At 41.2% G+C, this 22,935-nt stretch overlaps 4 protein-coding genes across 8 annotated transcripts; 2 read left to right on the top strand and 2 right to left on the bottom strand.

Annotated features, from left to right (window-relative positions):
- Nucleotides 1-647: 647 nt before the first annotated feature.
- On the bottom strand, nucleotides 648-14,867 carry LOC115759009. 5 transcript variants are annotated; one of them, XM_030699821.1, is made up of 8 exons: nucleotides 14,849-14,867; nucleotides 11,249-11,748; nucleotides 5,350-5,693; nucleotides 3,972-4,845; nucleotides 3,077-3,175; nucleotides 2,202-2,294; nucleotides 1,091-1,290; nucleotides 648-1,014 (listed from the first exon to the last, which is right to left on the bottom strand). In XM_030699821.1, the coding sequence occupies exons 2-8, from the start codon at nucleotides 11,708-11,710 to the stop codon at nucleotides 939-941; spliced, it is 2,148 nt and encodes a 715-aa protein (XP_030555681.1). In that variant the 5' UTR covers nucleotides 11,711-11,748; nucleotides 14,849-14,867; the 3' UTR covers nucleotides 648-938. The 5 variants fall into 5 exon arrangements, with proteins under 5 accessions (XP_030555681.1, XP_030555680.1, XP_030555677.1 ...); XM_030699820.1 differs by lacking the exon at nucleotides 14,849-14,867 and adding an exon at nucleotides 12,435-12,454; XM_030699817.1 differs by lacking the exon at nucleotides 14,849-14,867 and adding an exon at nucleotides 12,240-12,380.
- Nucleotides 14,868-15,782: 915 nt separating this feature from the next.
- LOC115759012 (probable proteasome subunit beta type-2) lies at nucleotides 15,783-16,709 on the top strand. Its single transcript, XM_030699823.1, has 3 exons — nucleotides 15,783-15,965; nucleotides 16,032-16,257; nucleotides 16,317-16,709. The coding sequence occupies exons 1-3, from the start codon at nucleotides 15,875-15,877 to the stop codon at nucleotides 16,618-16,620; spliced, it is 621 nt and encodes a 206-aa protein (XP_030555683.1). The 5' UTR covers nucleotides 15,783-15,874; the 3' UTR covers nucleotides 16,621-16,709.
- A 262-nt stretch (nucleotides 16,710-16,971) lies between these two features.
- LOC115759011 (cytosolic Fe-S cluster assembly factor NUBP1 homolog) lies at nucleotides 16,972-18,049 on the top strand. Its single transcript, XM_030699822.1, has one exon. The coding sequence runs from the start codon at nucleotides 17,054-17,056 to the stop codon at nucleotides 17,984-17,986; it is 933 nt and encodes a 310-aa protein (XP_030555682.1). The 5' UTR covers nucleotides 16,972-17,053; the 3' UTR covers nucleotides 17,987-18,049.
- Nucleotides 18,006-22,744, bottom strand: LOC115759008 (structural maintenance of chromosomes protein 4). The gene is made up of 6 exons (XM_030699816.1): nucleotides 22,651-22,744; nucleotides 21,381-22,510; nucleotides 20,694-21,318; nucleotides 20,322-20,632; nucleotides 18,578-20,258; nucleotides 18,006-18,518 (listed from the first exon to the last, which is right to left on the bottom strand). Exons 2-6 carry the CDS (start codon nucleotides 22,493-22,495, stop codon nucleotides 18,078-18,080), a joined length of 4,173 nt encoding a protein of 1,390 aa, XP_030555676.1. The 5' UTR covers nucleotides 22,496-22,510; nucleotides 22,651-22,744; the 3' UTR covers nucleotides 18,006-18,077.
- Nucleotides 22,745-22,935: the final 191 nt, after the last annotated feature.

The following is a 22,935-nucleotide window of genomic DNA, read 5'->3' as shown; positions in this document are numbered from 1 at the left end:
ATGAAACACTTAATTTGTTTAAAAATACATACAAAAACAGACCACGCCACGCGTCCGCACAGTTTGTTGAATCGGAAAAGAATGAGTGAAAAGACCGAAATAATTATCGATATATCGATAAGTGCGGCTCTGTGTTGACACAACTGTATGGCAGCATGCTGACAAGCAAACTGCCCTGGTATTTAGCTGTGGGCAACATGTAGCCCGACATGCCTATGCTGGGTGCATGAATGAAAGAGAGCGAGCAACAAGAGATGTTGCCTCACCGTCCGCTAATGTTGCTGGGCGGCATGTAGCCTCACGGCGCACATGTTGCTAAGCACTTAGCGATGACAAGGACTAAGCGATATTTCGAAACCCAATCGTTGTAAGACAACAAAATGCTATGCGATACAATGGGCAATATACACTTCACATTCAACTTTTAGCTGTCTGTATAAATAAATTTGCAATTTTATTGCTGAAAATCAGTCGGACTGATATATATCGAACGCAATTTAAAACGCAGCTGTTAACGCAAAAAAGAGCGCATAAATGTTAAGAAATATCGATAACATATCGAGTTGCGGCGCATCCAATTGCAATTGGCGCGCATTTAAAAACTTGTTTGATTTTCATAAGAAATAGGAAAAGCAAAAACACAGTTGTAACTAGTTTAGCATTTATTTATCATTAAAATTTCACTGCAACACGATCAAAACTATATCTGACTCTGCTTATGCCTGATTTTCAACTGAGAAAACAGGTCTGTTTAAAATCTTAATTTTATTATTTTGTTTTCTAAAGGACGTACTCGTATGCTTGCTTAAAACAAAATTTAGAAATAAATAGCGAATAGGAAATTTACATTTTTTGTTTTTTTCTTTGTTGTTTTTGTTGCTTACAATATTTTTCGTTGTTGCCGCCAAAAGGAACGGTACGTCTCAATTTATCAAAAATTATTTTACATGACAAAATAAAATTGAAAATAAATTCGTTAACGGAACAACACACAAAACAATGAATTTAGCTGCACTAAAAAAATAAAACATTATTTTGCAGAACCTATAAAAAGAATTAATTAAAAATTCATAATAAAAACCCTGTTTACTTTGTCGATCGTGCTTGGGTTATCTTCTGTTTCTCCTCATCGGTAAACTCCAGAATACTCTCGATGGCCTGCAAATGGCCCTGCGAGTTCTCCTTATCTGTGAGAAAGTAGAAAATAGCGCTCTTCAGGAACTGCAGCGTTACCTCCGGATCGACATGGGTGCGATTCTTTTGCGCCTCCAACAAACGCCGATAAATTGTCTGCATTCGCGAATAGCGTTTGGTTAGTGTATGTGTGGAAAAGAGAAGTGCAGAGAAAGGCTTCAGATTAGTTCACATACAGTAGAGTCGAGCATAAGTGTAGTATATAGCAAGTGTGAGGTTAGGTTGCGGCTATACCAAAATATAAGTTGGTTAAATGTTATTTACATATAAATTTGATTCACTGGTGCTATGACATTTGATGAACATTTAGGTTATGTAGTATATGTAACACTGAATATATTTGGTAAGGAAATGTTTATATATATATATGGTATATATTTTATTGTATTGGGCGAACATTTTAGGTCTATAGGGAATTAGTTTATATGAACCACATGCTGGGTATTTTTAGCTTTACGTGTGTCAAAATTAATCAATGATTGTTTTCTGCTTTTTTTTTTTACCACCTGTTGCTGCACAGCAACGAAATAGTCACAACTAGCCAGATTAGTGTCCTTTTTTATTTAAACTAAATTATTGTAAATAGATTGCAAAACATACCTCTAGTTAATGCTATTTTGGTAGAAAAACAATACACCAAAGAGTCGAGTGAGAAAAAGGCAAAGTCATGTTAACGTTGCCAGTGGAAACGCGTTGAAATCAACATATTTATTTCGTGTTTCATTTCACACATTCCCCATGCCCCCTTTACGCCCACCCCTTAACCACATGATGATGTTGCGCTTATGTAAATGAAATGTTTCGGGTTTTTGCAGGTTAGGAATACATGAATATCCAAAATGTTCGTTAGCCAATGATCAGAAATAATAAGAACAGAAATAAGTTTCTTTGTTTTTGAAATTTTTGCGAATAAACTAAAAAAAAACATTTGGGTTAGGTTAATAGGTTGCTTTTTTTGGGGATAGGTTTTTATTTTAGTTTTTTTTTTCTTAACGGATATTACAAACCTTACGCGCGCCAAGTACCCACAAAGAAATCGCCTCCTTTGCAGTAAGGAGAGCATGATTACTGCCGCACTCCCTCATTCTACACTCTGATGCCTACAAAAATAGTTTGGTTTTTTTTTTGGTTTTTTTGTTTTTTTTTTTTTTTAAGGTTATACGACAAAAAATATATTTATATATATGTATATATAGATAGAAGGAAAATTATGTAAAATTTTATAAAAATTTAAAACTCAAGGACAAGAATATATATAGAGAGAGAGTTTATATAAACATGCAGGAGAAAAGGTAAATAAGGAAAAAGAATAACTTAAGAGCTCGCAACGGCAACTGTACTTTTGTTATCATGCACTCTCCACTACGCTGTGACTGTACTTAGCTAATCGAACTCGCAACGGAACGGAATGGAATGAAACAAGCGAAATTAACAAAGAAGTAGAAAAAAACGTGATGGTACTTGGAAACAAATCAAACGTTGCTTTTAATGTATACTTTTGAATGCAAATGTTTGTAAAAGTTAATTAATTAATTAATGTTATGCGGTACTTAAAGTCTATGAAATGAATAATTAATTATTGAATTATTAGCGACGCACATTTCAATTAAATGCAGCTTTTCCAGCCAGGCAAAGCGCCAAATTGAAATGAAACGTACTCAACCAGAAGCACACACACACACACACACACACACACACACAGCAGTTGAATGTCATAATGTTGTTGATGTTTATTTGTATGCGTGTGCTTTGATTTATGTTTGTTGTGTGTTTTTCTTGTTGTTGTTGTTGTTGTTGGATGAGTCGCAGTTCACGATGCAACAAAATGCAACACACAAAACAAAACCGAAAATAATATTAGAAATATATTGAAGAATCTTACGCGTATATTCTCCAGCTCATCCTGTGTGCTTTGCAGCTGATGCAGCAGCTCGTTGATGGACACCTTGCTGTCCGGCTGGCGTTGTGCCAGTTCCATTGCCTGGAAACGACGGAATGAAACATTACAAATGCAACTCTGACAGACCCTACACTGAGCAAAAAAGGCATAATTTCTGTGTAAATTTGTTACCAATTTTAAATGTTAGAAAAATGAATCGATTTCGAAAAAAAATGTATTACCCTTGGTATATCAGCAAAAAGGTCTTATATTCTTTTAGATTAATAAACTAAAATTGATGTCTATAAATTGGACGAACACACAGACTGAAATTTGACGAAGCAAAATGGGGGCTCATGAAAGTGCGAAATCGCGTTCACGAACCCAAATTAATTGCAGGGCATTGGTTCAAACCTTTGTGGAATTGGCAAGCCATGAAATTTTAAATTCAACAGACAATTGCGGTTCAATTTACAAGCCATGAATTGGTTCAAAATGAACTGTGTTTCTTTAAAAGGCAGGTCCAAGGTTCAAATCCAACAAACTTTTGTTGAATTGACGAGACATGAATTGATCTAGACTGAACTGAGTTTCTTTTAAAGGCTTGTTCATGGTTCAAATCCAAAATAAACTTTTGTTGAATTGAAAAGCTACAAACAGATCTAAAATTAACTAACTCTTTTAAAGGCAGGTCATTGGTTCAAATCCAACCAAAATGTTTGGTTCAATTGACAAGCCATAAACCCGACTATAATGAACTGGTTTTTGTCTGAAGACAGTTATTGGTTCAAAAACTGATCCAAAATGAACTTGTTTTTCCTTAAAAGTCAGATCGTTGGTTCAAATCCAAACTGAATGAAGAGGTGTTTTTTTGTTTCGAGTGCAGATGGAAGCGTACCTGATCGGCGCGCGTGATGCGCTCCGCCTCCTGTCCCTGCTGATACATGTGCAAATACATTTTGTTCTGCTTCTCCTCATGCTCGATCAGCTTGCGCTGCAGATCCTCGAGCTGTTTCTCCAGCTCACGAATGCGCTGCTTGGCGTGCTCATAGTCCGGCACAATGTCCGAGTAGCGTGTGTTGCATTCGGCCAGCTTCTGTAGCAGCGCCTCGACCTTGTCGTTGTGTGTGCGCTTCAGGTCGCTGGCGGCGCCGTCCTGGGTGCGTATCAGCTCCTCAATGCGATGCTCGTACATGCGTATTAGCTCCTGGCGCTGCAGCTCATAGTTCTCCAGGCTGCTGGCGGCTGCCGCCGCGTCCGTCGGCGTCTCCTCGGGCGTTTCGCTTTGGGTCTGCGAGTCCTTCGAGTGCACCGACGACATGGTCAGATCCTCAAAATGACCCGAGTCTGCATACGAGCTCTGCATCTCGGCGGACATTTGCAGCTGCTGGTGCTGATGCTGCTGCTGACGGGCCAGATGACGAGGACTGCACTTGGCCTCGTCCACCATGTCGATGATGGGCGAGACATCCTGCGAAGTCTTTAGCTCCGCCTCGCGCACCGTTACCGCATCCGAGGAGGCGGAACGCTCCTCGGGCGAGCTGAGCGATGCCTTGAACAGGCGCAGCTCGACAACCTCGCGTGTCAGACGCAAAATCTCTGTATCCTTGGCCTCCAGATCCTGTCGCGCTATGCTCAATAGCTCCTTGAGTCGTCGTATCTGACGCTGTGCCCGCTGCGTGGGCGTCAGATAGTCGGCTCCAACTTGGCCCGCATAATTGGAACAGTGCACCACATACTTCATCTTGCGTCCACTGAAGGTGGTGCCGTTTCTGCAATGAAAAATTTATATTTAGTGGATGGTTTATCCTTTTTAATATTTAACATAATAATAATAGTTTTTTTATTAATCAGTTTCTAATATTTTTCTTACTAAGCTAACTTGGCAATAGGACTGTGTGCAAAATCCCATTAAAATAGGGGTTCGGAAAAGGTAAACTACAAAATTTCCCCATATTCAAATGGTTTTCTATTATATAAATTAAAATTCCAATTTGTTGCTTTAATATTATACCTTTGTATATGTTCTGGAAATAGAGGACTTAAAAATTCCCTGTATTTTACAAAACGATAAAATTGTTTAAATAAGGGTTTAAATTAAATTAAATTTTTCCTTCTTATATGGTTTGTCTACCAAGTTTGCAAAACCAAAAAAGTAAAAACTAAATATTACAAATTTCCCTATATTTCAATATCAATCTGGCATTTTTATATATTTCCCTATATTCTACTGTTATGGTTACTTCTCGCAATTTGTCGTTTGCTTGCAATCTCACCTGGCCACATAGGGATGCTCGCAGGACATGGTCGAACGACCCGATGTGGTGGTCGCAAACGAATACATCGAATCTAGATCATCATCCAGATAGGTGCTCGGTGAATCTGGCGTGCCTGGCGGCGTCTTGGGCGATATCTTCGTCTCGTGCACCGTGGACAGCTTCGCAGTGGAGTCCTGCTGCTTTCTGTTGAGCGTTTTGGACAAACGGGCGCAATGCTTATCACGCACACAGCTGTGGCCCGGCTCGGGCGGTGTCTTGGGCGTCTTTGGCGTGGACGTGGACGTCGACGTGGCCGTTGCGATGCCCGCTGTCTCTGCACTGCCGCCGTTCAGCTTTAGAGACTGCAAAATAGAAAACAATTATGCTTAGACCGAAAGCCAAGCGATTAGCCCAAGCACTGCCTCATTTTCTTGCTGTCTGCTGGCTGCTTTCTTTCGCTGCCAATCTCTGCGGTTGCTCCAATCGAAGCTCTGCCTTGCTCAGTCGTGCATAGTTCGCGAAACGCGTAAAAAGATCGCGTGTAGTCAATAGAAGAGGGCAAGGAAATGGGGAGAGCGGGCGGCTTGAAGGTATCTTGTTGTTACCGTAACGCCCCAAAACCAATTTGTTGTTTTACATTTACAAAACATTTTAAACACCCGTCAGTTACTTTCATTGTGGCATTCCTTCCATTCCGTATCAGAGACACGAACCCCCATTCCCCTCTGCGCCATCCACGATTAAGCGGCAGTAGCATTTTTGTGGTCAATTTAATGCCTATGCACCAGCAGGGGTATTAAATAGGGGGAACAGCATTTGGTGGGACTTTGTTTAGTCCTAACCGGAAATACTTTTCCACTGTTCCCAGCTCTGATCTGGTTTGATTTGCAGAAACATTGCCAAAGTTAAGTTTGGCTCTTTGAAAGATATTTTATATAAATTCATTGAACTTTAATTTATGTAAAAATTTATGTTCTAAAGAAAAAACCCACTTTTTATAAAAGAATTTATTAGAATTAGAAGAGAACAAAATTTCGCCCCTAGTTATTATTATGGATGCAACAAATAGTTTAGACCAAAACAATCAGATAGTTCCACACTTTTGTTATTTATACGAAAAATATATTTCTCATTTTTCTTAAAGTTTCTTATTGAACCACAACATTTGTTTAATCCAGTTTCTGCTTCTATTTGTACCCAATTGATACAAATATGCCTAAATACTGGTAAATTATTCATGCCTTGGCACATAATCTAATATTCCGTATATTTTTTCAAGTCGAAATCAGCTAAAAGTATTCTTAATATTCTCGTTTACAAAAATAATTGTTTTGTTCAATTTCGACTTGAATTTGTGCCCAATTAGTATTATTCATGCCTTTTTATAAAATATATTCTTCGTAGTCTGAATCAGCTTAATTTGAGCAGCTAAAAGCATTAGCTTAAGTAATTCTCGCTATTCTTAAAGATGTCTAATAAAGTACAAATATTTGTGTAATCCAGTTTCGGCTTCTATTTGTACCCAATTGTTACGAATGTACCCAAAAGCTGGTATATATATATTTTTGATTGGCTTTTTTCAAGCTTTCATTTTTCATCAGCTTAAGTCAAAAATGTCTAAATCCATTTGCGACTTCTATTTGTAACCAATTTGATATAAATTTACCCAACAAGTGTTACTTTATTCAAGCCTTGTTACATAACATATTTGTAGTAGTTCTTTTAAGCCTGAATCAGCTTAATTTAAGCAGCTAAACGCATTACTCTAAGCACATTACGTGTTTGCGGACCAAAACCTACCCCACTATGATATAATGCCAGAAAACAAAAGGCTAGAGTTTGCCTCGATTTTCCCGCTGCTTAAAAAAGCGCACCGTCTGTCATTTTGCGAGTGCCCCAAATGGGTATTGAAATGTGATTCAGAATGAGATCTGCCGCTCGAACGACAGTCATTTGCAGCTACTGTCAGCTATTTTACAGTCACTGCAAATGCAACTGCCACGGCAAAAGGTTTGGCTTGCAAATCCGGTAAGACTCAGGTGAGTGTCGGTTAGAGCGAGAGCCACACACGTACCTCATGCATATTTCATAATCATCATTAACGAGTTTCTTGCCCTATTTTAATTGTTCAGCTACTGGGAAATACATACTTGATGGCACTTCTACAAAAAGAAAACAATGTATTCTCGCAATAGGTTTTACGCACGAGCACAGCTGGTTAAAAATAAAAGATACCAGAGTTAGCTGTAGCTACACTCAGAGAAATCATTAAAAATTCTGTTTAAAATGATAAAAATTGTGGCGAGCAGGTGGCCCCAGCTCGAATTGTTAATATGGCTCATACAAGGAGATATGGGCTAAATATACGAATACACTTGGAGAAAAACCTAGCTCTAACTTCGACTATAAATTGACTTGAATTTATTCAAGTTTATTTCGTACTCAAACATTTTAATTAAGTATAAGTTCCTTTAAATTTCATTGGTGTTACGAAAATAAGCAAAAATTCAGAAGAAAATGCTTACTTTAAGAATTTACGTACTTGAACTTAGCGTAAAGCGTACTCAAAGGAAGTACAGCATTTTTTTAAGTAAGCAAAATCTTGTTTTAAGATATCTATGGTAAAGTCTCATATTATTGTTAGTTTGTTAGTTTAATGCCAAAAAGACTTGTAATAAGAATTTAAGTTCTTTATATCTTGAATAAGTGCTTAAAATAAGAATTAATTTCTTAGCTTAAGAAAAAAATATAAATGAAATAAGTCTTTCATACAGAGAAGAAGTTGTCGAAATCTTGAACATAAGTGCTTAAAATAAGTTTAAATAAGTTTTTAGCTAAAGACTGAAAAGACTTGAAATAAGACTTCAAATAAGTATTTTACTTGAAAAAGACATTCTGAAAATCTTAAAAGTCGCACTCAGCTTAAGAAATATCAAATGCTAAAGCATAATGAACAAGTCTCTTACATCAAGCTTTCACGATATTTCTCTCAGTGTTAGCCAGTACATTAACTGGGCTAATGCTCTGGTCGTTATTTTATGACCGTCCAAACGTTACGCTTACGCACTTTACAACTAAGCCCAAGTCTGTACAAAAGTCTGCTTAGTATCAATTTAATACCCACTAAAGTCACGTCCCAACTATCCACCTCATGCTTATATGGACCATATATCATTCTGAGTGGGCCCAAGAAAAATCGATGGCTTTGATTTGAGTGCGACTCGCGACTCGCTGCAGGTGTGCAAAATGTACATTTTGTCGCTGCCAATTGCGACAATGGTCAAAATAACCCAGTTGGCCCATTGCCAAGACGACTTCCCTCTATCTAGACTATCATCTATATATGGGCAACATTTCAATTGCGACTGAATATAAATTTCTTTTTTTTTGCAAACCTTTTATGTGCTTGCCCAGTTTTCAGGGTCGTCGTAGAAAGTGTGCAATTATTTTAGAAATATTATTATATAGGCAGGTGCTAAGGTCCTTAAGGGTCCTGACAAAGTAAGATGAAGAAATTTGATGGTAGATAAAATAAAATGGGGAAAATTACATTTAAATATGAAATATCTGTATAAAATATCGGATACATAGAGAGAGGAATATTATTATTTTATCGAACTTTTCATTTGAAGGAATAATTATTAATTATAAAGAACTTTTCGATATTTTAATATTGAATATATTTAGAAATATTTATAAAATATAGATTATCCTATTTAAAGGATTCCAATAGAAGAAAAAGTCATCAAGAAAACAGTTTCGGGACAAAATGATAATTTTTGTTCAATAATTTTTAATTCCAATTAAAGTTAAAAGTATTCCATTTAAAGTTTTTTTTTTCTTTTTTTTTTAATTCTTTTTAAAGTAATTTTATTTCTTTATTTTTTAGTATTATCAAATAAATTGTTTTATATCATTTTATATTCATTTTTATGTAATATGCTTTAATTTATTATTTTCAAATTCCTATTGGAGAAATCTTTTTATAATTAATTTTTGCGATTAATCTATTTATTCTTTACTCAAACAATCTTTCATAAACAATTCTTTGTTGTGATGTGTTTTTTTTTTTTTTAATATTTTCATATTTCTATTTTAGTAATTGTTTATTTTTCTTCTCGTATTTCTATGAAAGCATAGTAAAAATAATTTGAATTAATATATTAATAATTTATTAAATTTTCCGACTTTAATTTCTTTGATTTAACACACACGCAAAATATATCAATAACTATTATTTATTTAAAAGGGCCAACGAACTGCAATTATGTCTATACAAAGCGCTCGTTTGTGTAATTATTATTTATAAGGCACAGAAAACCCTGCCACAAGGCCCACAATAAGAATACACACAAACTTACACACACACACACACACACAGACACAGCTTAAAACATACTTAAAGGCATTCACACGCCAGTCGAAACTTTGTTTAAACAATAACAAAGCGAAAAGCGCGAATCGCAATTGGAAAGGGAAGAGCGGAGAGCTTTTGCTTTTGCATGCGTTCGCGTTGAGCATAAAAAATCAACTGAAACGCAAATCGCATGGGTCAGAGAAAATGAAGAAGATGCCAAAAAAAAAAAAAAAAACACCAAGTGGAAAGCAAGAACAACAAACGAAAACAAAATGAACCCTCAAAAGCGAAGAGCATGGGTTGGGGCTAGAGAGGCGAGGGCAGAGAGTGCGGCAGCGAGGGTGGTTGAAAAGGAACGGTACTTGTGCATGTGCCGCTGTGCCTGCCTGTACGTGTATGTGCCTGACTCTGCGTGCGTGTGTGTGAGTGCTCGCTCCTGTCAATATTTGCAAAAGCTGCGCCGCGCACTTGCATTTCCTTGTTGGCCGCCCGCTCAGCTGTTTGCGTTCCCTTTGCTACAGTTTGAGCATGGAACAGAGCGACAATGGAATTGAAACAGCTGCTCAACGGCCGCTGCCCTGGACTTTTTCGTTCACAATTGTTTTGGCTGACCCATTATGCAAAACTGAAGCCCAGCCGGAGAGTCAAACGAAACAATAACAACGACAAAATGGCAAATCTTTTAAAGTAACTGGCAGTGGCGCTCAAACTGTAAGCCAAGCTACACAGTTTTAGAGCGTTTGGTTATGCATATGCTGAATATGTTCGTAATTGATTGTTAATTTTAAACATGATAAACATACGAAGAGTAGTTGCTACAAATTGTTGCAATTATATAAAATATGTAATATCATGTAATTAAATTGAAAATAACTTCATCATAAATTATATATATATGCGATATAAACTCAAATTAAACTTTACGCTGGGTGCTTAAAGCGCTGCAGGTACTTTGAGTAGAGGAACAGACAGCGTGGTCGACTTGCAGATGCCCTACACCTTAGTTAAATAACCAAAAGCATTTGCTTTTATGAGCACAAAAAAAAAACCTAATTGAGTAGAAATTAGCCTTCGAATATGGAATTTTTTTAAAAAAGGATCTTCACAAAAAAATTAAGAAAAAAAAAAAACAATTTGTTCGTTGCACATATTTTAATATGATAAAAAATGAAAAAGAATATCCTTTTATTCTTTGAAACTATACTGCAATATGGCTTTATATATGGGCTCTTTATAATTGTCAAAATCGAATACTCTCTGGGTCTAGCAAGCCCATGGCACAAATTGTAGAGAACTGCCCCCATTTGGTGGCAAAATGTATGCAAATGCAGGGTTGTTAAATACCGCACAGGGTGGTGTCGTTTCGTAATGAAAGCGGACAATTGTATTGACAGGCGTGTTACGTGCGCAGGCGGGGGCGTGTTTTTTTTTCTCTTCATTCTTTTCTATTTTCAACTTACATAGGTCAGCGATGACATGGGTGTGGGTTAGAAATAATATAAAATCGATACGACAAAATGTATGCCAAGACACACTAGACGACCAGCAGCCACAACTTACCATATTACGCGACTTGGAGGCGTCCATGTCCGGACACGGGCTCAACTGGAGCTCAGTTAGCTGGTCTGTTAGGGCCAAGCATTCGTTGTCGCCGCTGCATAATGCATGTAAATGCGTTGAGTCCGTCTTGTTGGCCGTCTGCCTGTGGCCCAAATTGTTCCAGCTGTGATTACGCGTGAAAGGCACAACTGGCTGGACGCACAATGGGCGCGCGTTCGTTGTGCTGCCGGAGAGCTGGACGCGCGTACTGAATTCACCGGCGCTGCCAATGAGCTGTGGATGCGCTTTTGTGCCGCGCAAGCGCATGGAGGCGGAACGCCGCAATGGAACAAACGGAACAGCCGTTGCGTTCGGATGTGGTATGCGTGTGGGCGCTGCTGCTGCTGCTGACGCTGACGCTGCAGCAGATGGCTGCTCCTTTGGCTCCATTGGTGACGTATCCCGTGGCAGCAACGACGTCATCGCTGGCGCTGCTGCTGTGGCCTTTGTTGTTGTTGTTGCTAAAAAACAAAAACAAAAGTGAAAATATAAAATGCAAATTAATGCAATTGTCTGTTGTTGTTGTTGTTGTTGCTGCTGCTGCACTTTCAAAATTGAGCAATTTTGCTGAAATGAATGCGCGTCTTAAATGCTTCATTATCTTAAACGTTCGCCAATCTCGCCAGTAATTAAAACTTTCTTCGGCTCAACAATTAATGAGCAACCCTCTAAACAGCGCAAACCCCCCCTCCCCCCCCTTACTAGTTGGCCAATAAAAAGTGAAATTGTTGTCGATCGCATGACGCGATCTGCTTGCGGCAAATTATGAAATTCCCATTATTTGTGGTTGCTGTCTCGGCTATCGATATGAGTATATATATATATGGGTATATATGTAGCTATTATCTGCGTGTATTCTAGTTGCGTAAATGCTGAAGGCCAACTCTTGTGGTTGATTGAACACTAATCAAAACAGCTGTGCACACACACACACACACACACACACACACACACATTCGCAGGCTCAAACCACACCAACTACTGTAGCCACGCCCCCCGAGCGCCCCCTGTAATTTGTCTAGCAGCATATTGCCACAGCTTGTTGGCCCAGTTAAGTGCAATCAATTAGTCTGCGCTTTCCACAAGAATTTGCTGAACAACTTCAAATTAGTTTAAATTGATAGAAAAAAAAAGTTGTAATTTATACTTTATGTTTTAGATGCAAAGGTTTTAAACTGAGGCTAAAGTGTTTACCTAAGTTTTGTCAAATTGCAACTAAAATCTGATGGCAAAATCAAAGCTAGTGTGAAAATATAATATATCATATTAGTATGAAGCCGAAGCGTGAATGCCCTAACACTGCTTGTGCAACAGCTGTAAGCCGCATGACATTGTAATGCGATCTGCCTGGGAAATCGTTGACGAGCTCTAAAATCTGTTAAGAATTCCTTTATTTTTTGCTTACTTCGAAATAAAATAAAATAAAATTATGCAAAAATTGCGAATTTCTGAAGATCCGAAGATCGCTTAAATAAAACATAATAAATGGGAAATTGAAAAGTTCAACAAAAGTTGTTGAATTGTTAAAATAAATTGAAACATTTAATCAAATAAATATCAACAAATATACAATTGTATTTTAAATTAAAAAATAAAACGCATTTTAAAGAAAGGTTCAACAATTTGAGCTTATTAAAAATACCCAAAAATAAATAAATAATTTTTAAATAAAATTTAAGCAAAATAAAAAAATAAACAAATATTTAAAAAATTAATTTAATTTGAATTAATAAATAAAATGCCTTTTATAGAAAATTCGAACAGTTTAAGCTAAAAAAAAAAATAAAATATTGTAATAAATTAAAAAATTATTTAATAAATTTATAACAATTAAATTTATAACTGATAAATAAATATTGTACTTAAATTGTAAAATAATAAATAAAATTCATTTGAATGTATTTCAAAGAAAAGTTCAACAATTTATTTATTATAAAAATGAAAAAAACAAAAATGTATTAAGTTAAATTTTAGTTAAATTTTTAAAAAATAATTCTGCATTCATTAACAATTATTTCCCAAGCTGTTCTACACTAGCTACAAGAACTGATAGACTACACAGAAGAGTTGGGAGATATAAGAAAATGGAAAACATAAATGCTGCAAAATTAACTTTATCAACTTTTACAGATATATTAACGTTGATAAAGAATGGCTAGTTCTTAAAGAATTTAAGCAGATAAAATGACTTGGTAGATTGGCAACATGATTCGCTTATCTCGAGCCGAGAAATGCGAGACCAGGTAGAAAAGAAAATGATGATAAGGCACTTAACAAATTGAAAAGAACACATGTTCCAAGGCTTTTCACTCGAAAAGTCATTTAAATGAAAAGAAAAAAGCGCTTTTACTCAAATTAAAGCAAATTAGTTACATTTAACTCTGCATTAAGTGGGCTCTACGATGGGCCCTATTATCGTCTGCTCCAGTTTGGCAACATTTCTCCAGCGTATTTCCGCTTATATCTTTTGGACTGACAACAACAACAACAACAACAAAACTAAGTTGCATTTGTTTTGGGCCATAAAAGGTCAATTTCACAGCTGAACAAACGTGTTTTTCTCTTTTTTTTGTTAAGTTTTTAACGTTAACGTTTGCCACATTTTTTAACCAGATTTAATGACAACAGCTCGAATGCCTACAAAACGCATTGCTTTCAACTCGACGACAAGGTCGTTGATGGCCAGATAGTCCAGTTATCGAGTGCAATTTGCTGCTCAAAGATATTTTTTAAGATAGCGAATAGTTTTCGTATTTCAACTGTCAGCTTTAATTAGAGTCTCACACGCCCCTCAATACACAATACCGCCCACCAAAAGCAATAAGAGTATCCCGCAGGTCGAAGACTTGATACCCTTGCACATGATAGGGAAGAATTTAAAAGTCGCCTTTCGACCAATTCTTCCAATAGTTATATTCAGTATAGTTTGAAAAGTAGTCGGATATTGGAGATAGGAGTTAAGTGAAATATAATATCTTTAAAATTTAAAAAAATGTTTTTCAAATAAATATCCAAGTTTCGACCCATTCCTGCTATGCCAGCTATATGATATAGGGGTCCAATGCGGCTAGTTCCCGCACGTGGAAAACTGAGAGACTATTTTACATAGAAAGAGACAAACAGACAAGGCTTATATACTGTTATTCTGCCTTCTCTCTCTTTCTCACACAGAAACAGACAAGGCTTATATACTGTTATTCTCCCTTCTCTGTCTCTCTCTCTCTCACACAGAAACAGACAAGACTTATATACTGTTATTCTCCCCTCTCTCTCTCTCTCTCACAGAAACAGACAAGGCTTATATACTGTTATTCTCCCCTTTCTCTCTCTTTCTATATATAAACAAATTTCTCCCTTTATGGGTTACACACTGCATGATATAATTACACTACCCTCTTTAGTATAGGGTATAGCAAGCCGCTCAGAGCGCTGTGCTCGTCTAGCTTTATCAACAATAACAAATTTGGTTGTTTCTGATAAGAGCCGCAAAATCGAAAGCAATTGCCACAGCGAAAAAATATTGTTAACTTTTCACAATGTGTAAAATTAATAACAATTTACCTCTTTTCACGTTGATTTCGCAAAAACACAATTCTCTATGCCATATTACAAAAGCATGTTTAAACAACAACAAGCGTGCTTAATAAAACTAACACTAATAGTAGAAGAAGAGAAAGAAAAAAAAACTCTGCTAACTGTAAAATAGAGCGCGTGTCGTGAACGACAAACTGCAACTGAAAAGTGCGACGTTGCGCTGCGGCGTTGTTGACGGCAAATGGAAAATGTTTGTTGAAAATGGAAAAACTTTTGTTTGTAAGCTGTTGCCACCGCCGCCTCCGCCGTCGCTGCTGCGCAAGCGAGACGGAAAATGGAGTAGCAGACGCAAAATGTTGCAATCATGCCCAACGGACCCACCTTTGACTTGGCGACGACCCCAGCGATGGCATTTTAAATGATTTTTCGGTGCTGGGAATCTGTTTGGCATTTGTTTGGGGCGCCAGGTGAAAGGCAATGCAATTAATTGCCGCTGCAAACCTAAAGTACAATTGTGTTTTTCTGCTTCTGCTTCTTCTTTACTTAACGCTCGGCCTCATTACGTACTGGCGTTTCACATGGCATTTACATTTTATAGGCAGGCCAAGAAGTTGGCGCCATAACTGATGCTCGGTCTAGCGGAACGCATTGCCAATGGCCCGAGCCGCACTTTTTGAAAACTATTTAAAACATTTATTCAAGAGTAGAAATGATACTAATTACAACTATCACTTTCGTTTTTAATTTGAGTTTCACCAATTAAATTCAAGTCTAATTATTTGTTTTAAATAGCTTAAAGTATTTATCTGATTTACAGTTATTCAAAATATCTTGTTCTCGCTATCGATAGTTTTATGTCTTCTCTAGCGTTGGCTGGTCACACTTACTCTTATTTGCCAATATCGAAACGATGCAGAATTATCGATAAGTAACTCGGCTGCCATCGAAACTAAATCGCCCGACCGCCACTTTGTCGTGAAACAGCTACAGGAGAAAATTTACTCAAGTCATCCTAACAACGAGCCAGAGTAAAATTAATATCACAATTCTAAAATGGAAACACTTCTGGGCATCAAAGGACCTGATTTTGTTATGCTAGCAGCAGACACAACTCACGCCCATTCTGTAGTCGTTATGAAAGAAGGTAAATGATTTAGCGGCGTGCATCAACGGGTTCGACTTTAACTAACATTCTCGCATCATTTTCTAGATGAGAACAAAATCCATAAGGTGGCGGATAATTTGTTAATTTCAACGGTTGGCGAGTCTGGCGACACCGAGCAGTTCACCGAGTTTATCGCGAAGAACATTGCATTGTACAAAATGCGCAACGGCTACGATTTAAGCCCCCATTCGGCTGCACATTTCACTCGCAAAAACCTGGCCGAAAGTCTGCGTAGTCGCACACGCTACCAGGTGTTCATGTTTATTGCCGGGTGAGTTCCATTGAACTTAATTTAAATAACGCTTGATTAATAACAGTTTCTTCTATCAGCTACGATCCCGCTGAGGGCCCCGAACTGACATTCATTGATTATCTGGCGTCGGCACAGTCTGTGAATTATGCCGGTCATGGCTACGGTAGCATGTTCTGCTCCAGCATATTCGATCGCTACTGGCATCCAAATATCAGCCAGGAGGAGGCCTACGATGTGCTAAAGAAGTGTGTGATGGAAATTCAGAAACGTCTTATTGTTAACTTGAAAAACTTTAATGTGGCGGTTGTGGATAAGAACGGGGTTCGCCATTTGGATCAAATCAGTTCCAAGAGCTTAATCGATTACAATGCTGCCGCTTAATCAATTTGCCGATAATCTTATTTTAAGCATTTTAAATGCATATTAAAGCAAAATAAAAGATTTGGATTTTGGTATGACAACAGCTGGACTATTGAATTCCAGTTATTTAATGATACATTCAAGTAAATAAGTGTTTATCTTGCTCCATTGGCCAGGTGCTTGCTTAAAGCTAAAGTTCATAATTTGAAGTTAAATTAAATAATTTGTTGTATTTAGCCTACATATATTGAATACTGCCATTTTCACAGTTTGCTGTTCAATTAATCGTCCGGTGTTTTTTTATCGACTATCGATATCGAATCGTGATCGAATTGCTTGAAAGCGCCAGTCATTTGGCATTCACCCGGAACGTCGACGGTCGTGTTATCAACTGCACTTGGTTTACGTTTCATTGCCATTTCACAACGCATAAATAGATATTGAAAAATATAAAATGCAAGCACCGCCGCCCGAGCACTGCCCTGGCGTGGAGAGCGAACAGGCCGGCCTGGTCAGCGCCTGTGCCGGCTGCCCCAATCAAAGCATTTGCAGTGATCCCAGCAAGAAGCTTGAGGATCCCGGCAAGGCGCTGGTTGCCGCCGCCATGAAAGATGTCAAGCATAAGCTGCTGATTCTCTCGGGCAAGGGAGGTGTGGGCAAGAGCACGGTTACCACGCTGCTGACACGCTACTTGGCACGCAGTTACCCCGATAACAATTTTGGCGTCTTGGACATTGATATTTGTGGGCCATCGCAGCCTCGTCTGTTGGGCGCCCTGGGCGAGAATGTGCATCAATCCGGCTCAGGCTGGTCGCCGGTAGGCATTGACGACAATGTGTGCCTAATGTCCATCGGCTTCCTGCTGGGCTCTGTGGATGATGCCGTCATTTGGCGCGGGCCCAAAAAGAACGGCATGATACGACAGTTTCTCAGCGAGGTGGACTGGGGAAATCTGGATTTGCTCTTGCTGGACACGCCGCCGGGTACATCGGATGAGCATTTGTCCGTGGTCACGTATTTGCGCGACGACAACGCGCCCGAATCCTTGCATGCCATTATTGTGACCACGCCGCAGGAGGTGGCGCTGCTGGACGTGCGCAAGGAGATTAATTTCTGTAAAAAGCAACGCATACCCATCCTGGGCGTCATTGAGAACATGAGCAGCTTCCGCTGTGGACACTGCGGCAACAGCTCAGAGATCTTTCCCGCCAAAACGGGCGGCGCGGCGGCCATGTGCACCGAAATGGATGTGCCGCTGCTCGGCTCATTGCCGCTCGATCCGCTCGTGACACGCTCCTGCGATGCCGGCGAGGATATAACAGCCATGCGCAACGAGACCACCGAAGCGCTGGCCACCATCTGCAGCAAGATCATGAGCAGCCTTTAGTCTAGTTTATTGTTAATTATGATTTGTACTGTTTATTAAAGTTATGCGTATAGATATTATTAACATTAATTTTGTTATATTTAGATGGCTCCTAGGCATTTATGGGCGCTGCGGCGGCTAGCGGACTTTGAATGGACAGCTCACTGGCGCCAGCGGCAACTTCATTGACACTAATCTCCTCCTGCACCACATGCGCAATCGCTGTGCTCTCGAGCCGCGGCGCAAAAGTTGTATCCCGGCCGCACATTCTAGATTCTATTTCCGCCTGTAGCTGTTGCTGCGTTGCCTCCAGCTGTTGCTGCGTTGCCTCCAGCTCGCCGTTTGGTGCGGCGGGACGCAGCGTTACATCCTCCATCTGCGTGACAGGTATACGTGGCTGGGTTGGCGGCGGCAAAGGATCGGGCGGATGATTCACCAGGGTAACCGAATCTGTGCAGTCATCCACCTTGTAAATGCCCACCAGATAGTTGGACAGCTCGAACATATTCACGCGCAGCGAGACAATTATAAACTGGGCATTCTTGGTGCGCTCCTAAAAGAGAAGGCAAGTTGAAGACTGGAGCAATTTGTGCCAGGAGCAGCAGTTCTTACCTTGATATAATGGCCTACAATGGAGACGTTTTTGAAGTCCAAGGCGGCATCGATCTCGTCCATAAAATACAAAGGCGATGGCTTATAATAATGCAAGGCAAAGACCAAGGCGAGCGAGGAGAGCGTCTTCTCCCCGCCAGACAAATTCGAGATGTATTTCCAGCTTTTCTTGGGCGGACGCACAGTGAACTGTACGCCCTCGGTGAATGGATCCATGGAGTCAACCAGCTCCAGATCGGCATCGCCACCCAGCGTAATCATGCGATACATTTCCTTAAGCTTGCGCGTGATTATGTTGAAGCCCTCCATGAATTCCGTATAGCGACGCTTGCGCACCTCCTCATACTTGTCGCGCATCTCGTTACGTTTTGAGGTGATGTCCTCGAGGACGCGCACGCGATCCAAATAAACCAGACGCTTGTCCGTAAATTCCTTGATGAAACCCAAATTAGGCTTTGTTTTCAGCTGTTCCTCAAGCAGCGTCTGCTTGTACTGCATGTCCTCCAGATTATTCGCCTGCAGCTCCTCCTCGTTGAGCGTCTTGAGCGGTGCCGGCGGCTCTGTTTCGCCGGGTATTTCATTCAGCTTGAGCGGCTTCAGCTGCGCCTGCCAGCGTGGTATATCCGATTTCACCTCGTTCATCTTGGCTGCAGCCGCCTGCAGCTTGGTCTCAATCTCAATGCGTGCCAGATTACGTTGATTCTCCTGCTTGTTCAGCTCATCGATTGCCTTCTTAATGTCCGACGATTGCGACTTGGCGCTACCGATGGCCTCCTCGGCCTTAGACGCTTCCTCCTCCAGCTCATTCTTGCGCTCCTGACACTGCTGACGCTCCTCGTTGAGGGTGCGCAGCTTGTCTTCCGCCGTTTTTATATTCTCCCGCAGATTATTGTTGTTATTCTTGAGACGCTCAATGCTGCGTTCTGCGGTGGTCAGCGCCACATTCAGGCTGCGTACATTGCTGGCCAGCTTCTCAATCTGGCTGGTTGTCTTCTTCAGCTTGGCCTCCACGGGCTTCACTGTATCCGAGCGCAGCGTATCGTATTCGGCCTGCACTTCGCTGATTTGACTGGACATGGCCTGCTCCTTTTCCACTCGCTGCTGCAGCTGCTCTGCGGCACGCTTTATGTGCACCTCGAGCTCCTTGACGGCACCCTCGTCTGTGGTATGGGCCTGCATGCGTTTGCGCTGCGCCTCACACTGTTTCAGGCTGCTGGCCATTTGCTGCTCCTGCGATTTAATGCTCACCGTGAGACGCTTCTGTTCCGTTTCACTGCGCTGGAGATTCGTTTGCAACGTTTGTATCTCATACTCCAGGCGCCCCTGCTGCTCCTGGCAGTAGTTGATGCGTGTCTGCAGCTCCTCGGCCCGCACCTGCATATCCTCCAGTGCCTGTTGCGATATCAGCGAGCTGTCTGCCGATTCGGCGGTCTTGGTGCGCACCTGGGTGCCCATTTTGCCGCGCACAGGTCTATTGCCGCCGCCGGACATGGTGCCCGCCTGCTCGATAATCTCGCCACGCAGCGTGACCACACGAAATCGTTCCCGGCCATAGGCAATGCGTGAACCCTGCTCCAGATCCGTGGCCACCAAAGTATTGTGCAGTGCCATATAGAAAGCGGTCTTGACGCGCTCATCCTCCACCTGCACCAGATCGTAAAGACGCGGCACGTTCTCGGGACTGTGTAAAATTAAATTATTATATTTAATAATGTGACAATTCTAGTAAACTTTTGGAACTCACGTGTTGATGCGATGTGACTTGCTGCGCCAATGCTCCATGCGATTGAGGGGGATAAAATTGGCGCGACCCACATTATGCTGCTTGAGAGCCTTGATGGCAGCCGTGGCGGTGTCGTAGGTATCTGTCACAATATTATCGAGGCGTCCGCAGGCCGTCGATATGGCTATGTCATACTTGGCATCAATGCCGCCCAAATCCCCCAAGCGTCCAAGTATGCCCGGTATTTTGCCTTCAGCCTTCATGCGCATCAGAAAGTCCAGGACTTTGTCGTTGGAGCGTTGCGCTTGCATATTGGAGGAGCGTTCATTGATCTGACAAGGAAAAGGAGCAATTGTAAGACAAATAATTAGAGCTGTTATCAGATAGCAATACCTCCTCGCGCAGCTTGCCGCACTGCATGGCCAGGTTGCGCTCCTCCTTGGCCAGCTTTTCCACCTCGGCAGACTTGGTGCGTATCTCCTCCTGCAGCTGCGGCATATTTGTGCTAAGCTCCTCCAATTTGGTGGTCATGTTTTGCAGGCTCTGCTGTGCCGATTCGTAGGAGCTTTTGAGTGATTCATATTTGCGCGCTTCGGTGGTCTCCACTTGCTTTAGTATCTTCAGCTTGGACTCGTGCACCTGCAGCTCCTCGCGTGCCGTGTTGACGGCCTCCTTGAGTCCAATTAGCTCATCGCTGCACTTGAGACGCTTTTCGGTCAGCGGCTCGGATTGCTCCTTGAGCAGTTTCAGCTGCTTCTCCAGCTCCTCGTTCAGTGTGAGCTTCTCCTTTTCCAGGCGCTCCAATTTATGCTGGCATTCTTCGATTTCCTTGGCATTTTTCTCCGGCAACTTATGCAGTTCTTCGAGCTCCTTATCATTTTTATCTATTTGCGCCTTGTCCTTTTTGCGCTGTTTGTTTGTATTCTCCATGGCGCTCTGGACCTCTGTGTAGCTGCGCTCCGCGCCCACCAGCTTCTTCTTGATGTCCTCGCGCTGCTTGACCAGCGCCTCGTAGGCTCTGCAAATAGAAATGGCAAATATGAGTCAAAGAATTTGGTTTGTGCCGCGCTAGAAACCCACTCAATTTCCTTGCGCACAATTAGCTCCTTTTCGGCACGCTCCTTTTTCAGGGCATCGGTGCCCTCGTCATGGGTTTTCAGCTCCACGCTGCACTGCTCATGCTCCTGGGTATACTCCTCCAGCTTCTGTTTCTTAATGCTTATGTACTTCTGTGTCACCCAGTTCTTGGTGCGCATGAATTCATTCTCCTTGCGCAAATACTCAACGGCCTCATTGAATGGCTGCTCCAGATCCTTCATTTCACGCTCAGCCAGCTTGCAGCGATTATGCTTCTCCGTGCGGTCATCTGTCAACTGATCCACACGCTGATTGATCTGCTGCAGCGGCCGTATATAGCGCTGTGTCCCAATTATGTCCTCCAGGTACTCCAGCATGCCCGTTTCGTTCTCATTCTGGCCCTTGGTCTTCATCATGGCTATGGACTCCACCTCGCCCTGCAGTATAAGGAAACGATTGTGCTCCAGGTCCACATGATGCTTCTTCAGCAGCTTGGCCACATCCTTGAGCTGGGCACGTTGATTGTCTATCTGATAATAGGACGAGTTATCCGACATGGCTGTGCGGCGCACATAGAACTGTGAGCCCGCCACCGGCTCACTCTGGCCATCGCCCTTGTCCACCACCTGCTCAAAGTGTACGGCCACCGAGCAGCTGTTCAGATTGGGATGGGCCTTGGAATTGTGTATCAGTGTTGAGAGTTTCTTGCAACGGATGCGATTGGCGCGACAGCCAAAGACAAACATCATGGAGTCAATGACATTGCTTTTGCCGCTGCCGTTGGGGCCAATAATCGCAGTAAAGGAATGATGAAACGGACCCAGCTCCACCTCGCCGGCATAGCTCTTGAAATTGTAATTGACAATGCGCTTTATGATCAGACGCGGCCCGACGCTCTCCATGGAGCAATGCGGCGGCACCGGCGGCGGTATATATATATCACCGATGCGAGTGCCGCCCTCCTCATCGTCAAAGATTAGCGCCTCGTCGAGAGCGTCCAGTGCGGCGGCATCGGCGGCCTCCTGCTGGGCCTTCATCTGCTGCTGTTGTGTTAGGCGTGCGGCGCCGCTGGTGCGACAGCCGCCGCGAGCCTGTGGCGTACCCAGGCTGGGTCGCATTTCGCTAACAAAATTCTGTCACAATAACGAGAGAAACTATTTAAAATCCTTAAAACAGTTCGCGTCTCCTGGCGCTAAAATAAAATATGACGCTACGGCACGGTTGCATGCGCTGAGTTATGCCTCTAGCGGCATTTACGCTAACTAAAACTCACCGAGTTTAAAGCGAGTTGGCAGCGCTGCGTGCAAATAAACGTTTTTATTCGTTGCAATTCAAATGCAGAATTCAAATTGAATTACAAATTCGCTAATTGATGTAGAAATATTTTTGCTTGTTACTCTAGACAAAACAGATTGCAACTAAGCAATTACTATTAAATGTAATCTCGTAATTAGAGTATTGACGCAAGGCTACTATTATTTGAGTATTTAACTAAAAATTCAGAAAGTCATGCATTGACGATAAGCGATAAGAAATTATGCTATTTAGAATGTAAACA

This window comes from Drosophila novamexicana, unplaced genomic scaffold, assembly GCF_003285875.2.
Source record: "Drosophila novamexicana strain 15010-1031.04,08,12 unplaced genomic scaffold, DnovRS2.1 tig00000193-arrow-pilon, whole genome shotgun sequence".
Lineage (NCBI taxonomy): Eukaryota > Metazoa > Arthropoda > Insecta > Diptera > Drosophilidae > Drosophila > Drosophila novamexicana.
The sequence above is the reverse complement of the archived record's forward strand: the minus strand, read 5'-3'. Positions and strand labels throughout refer to the sequence as shown.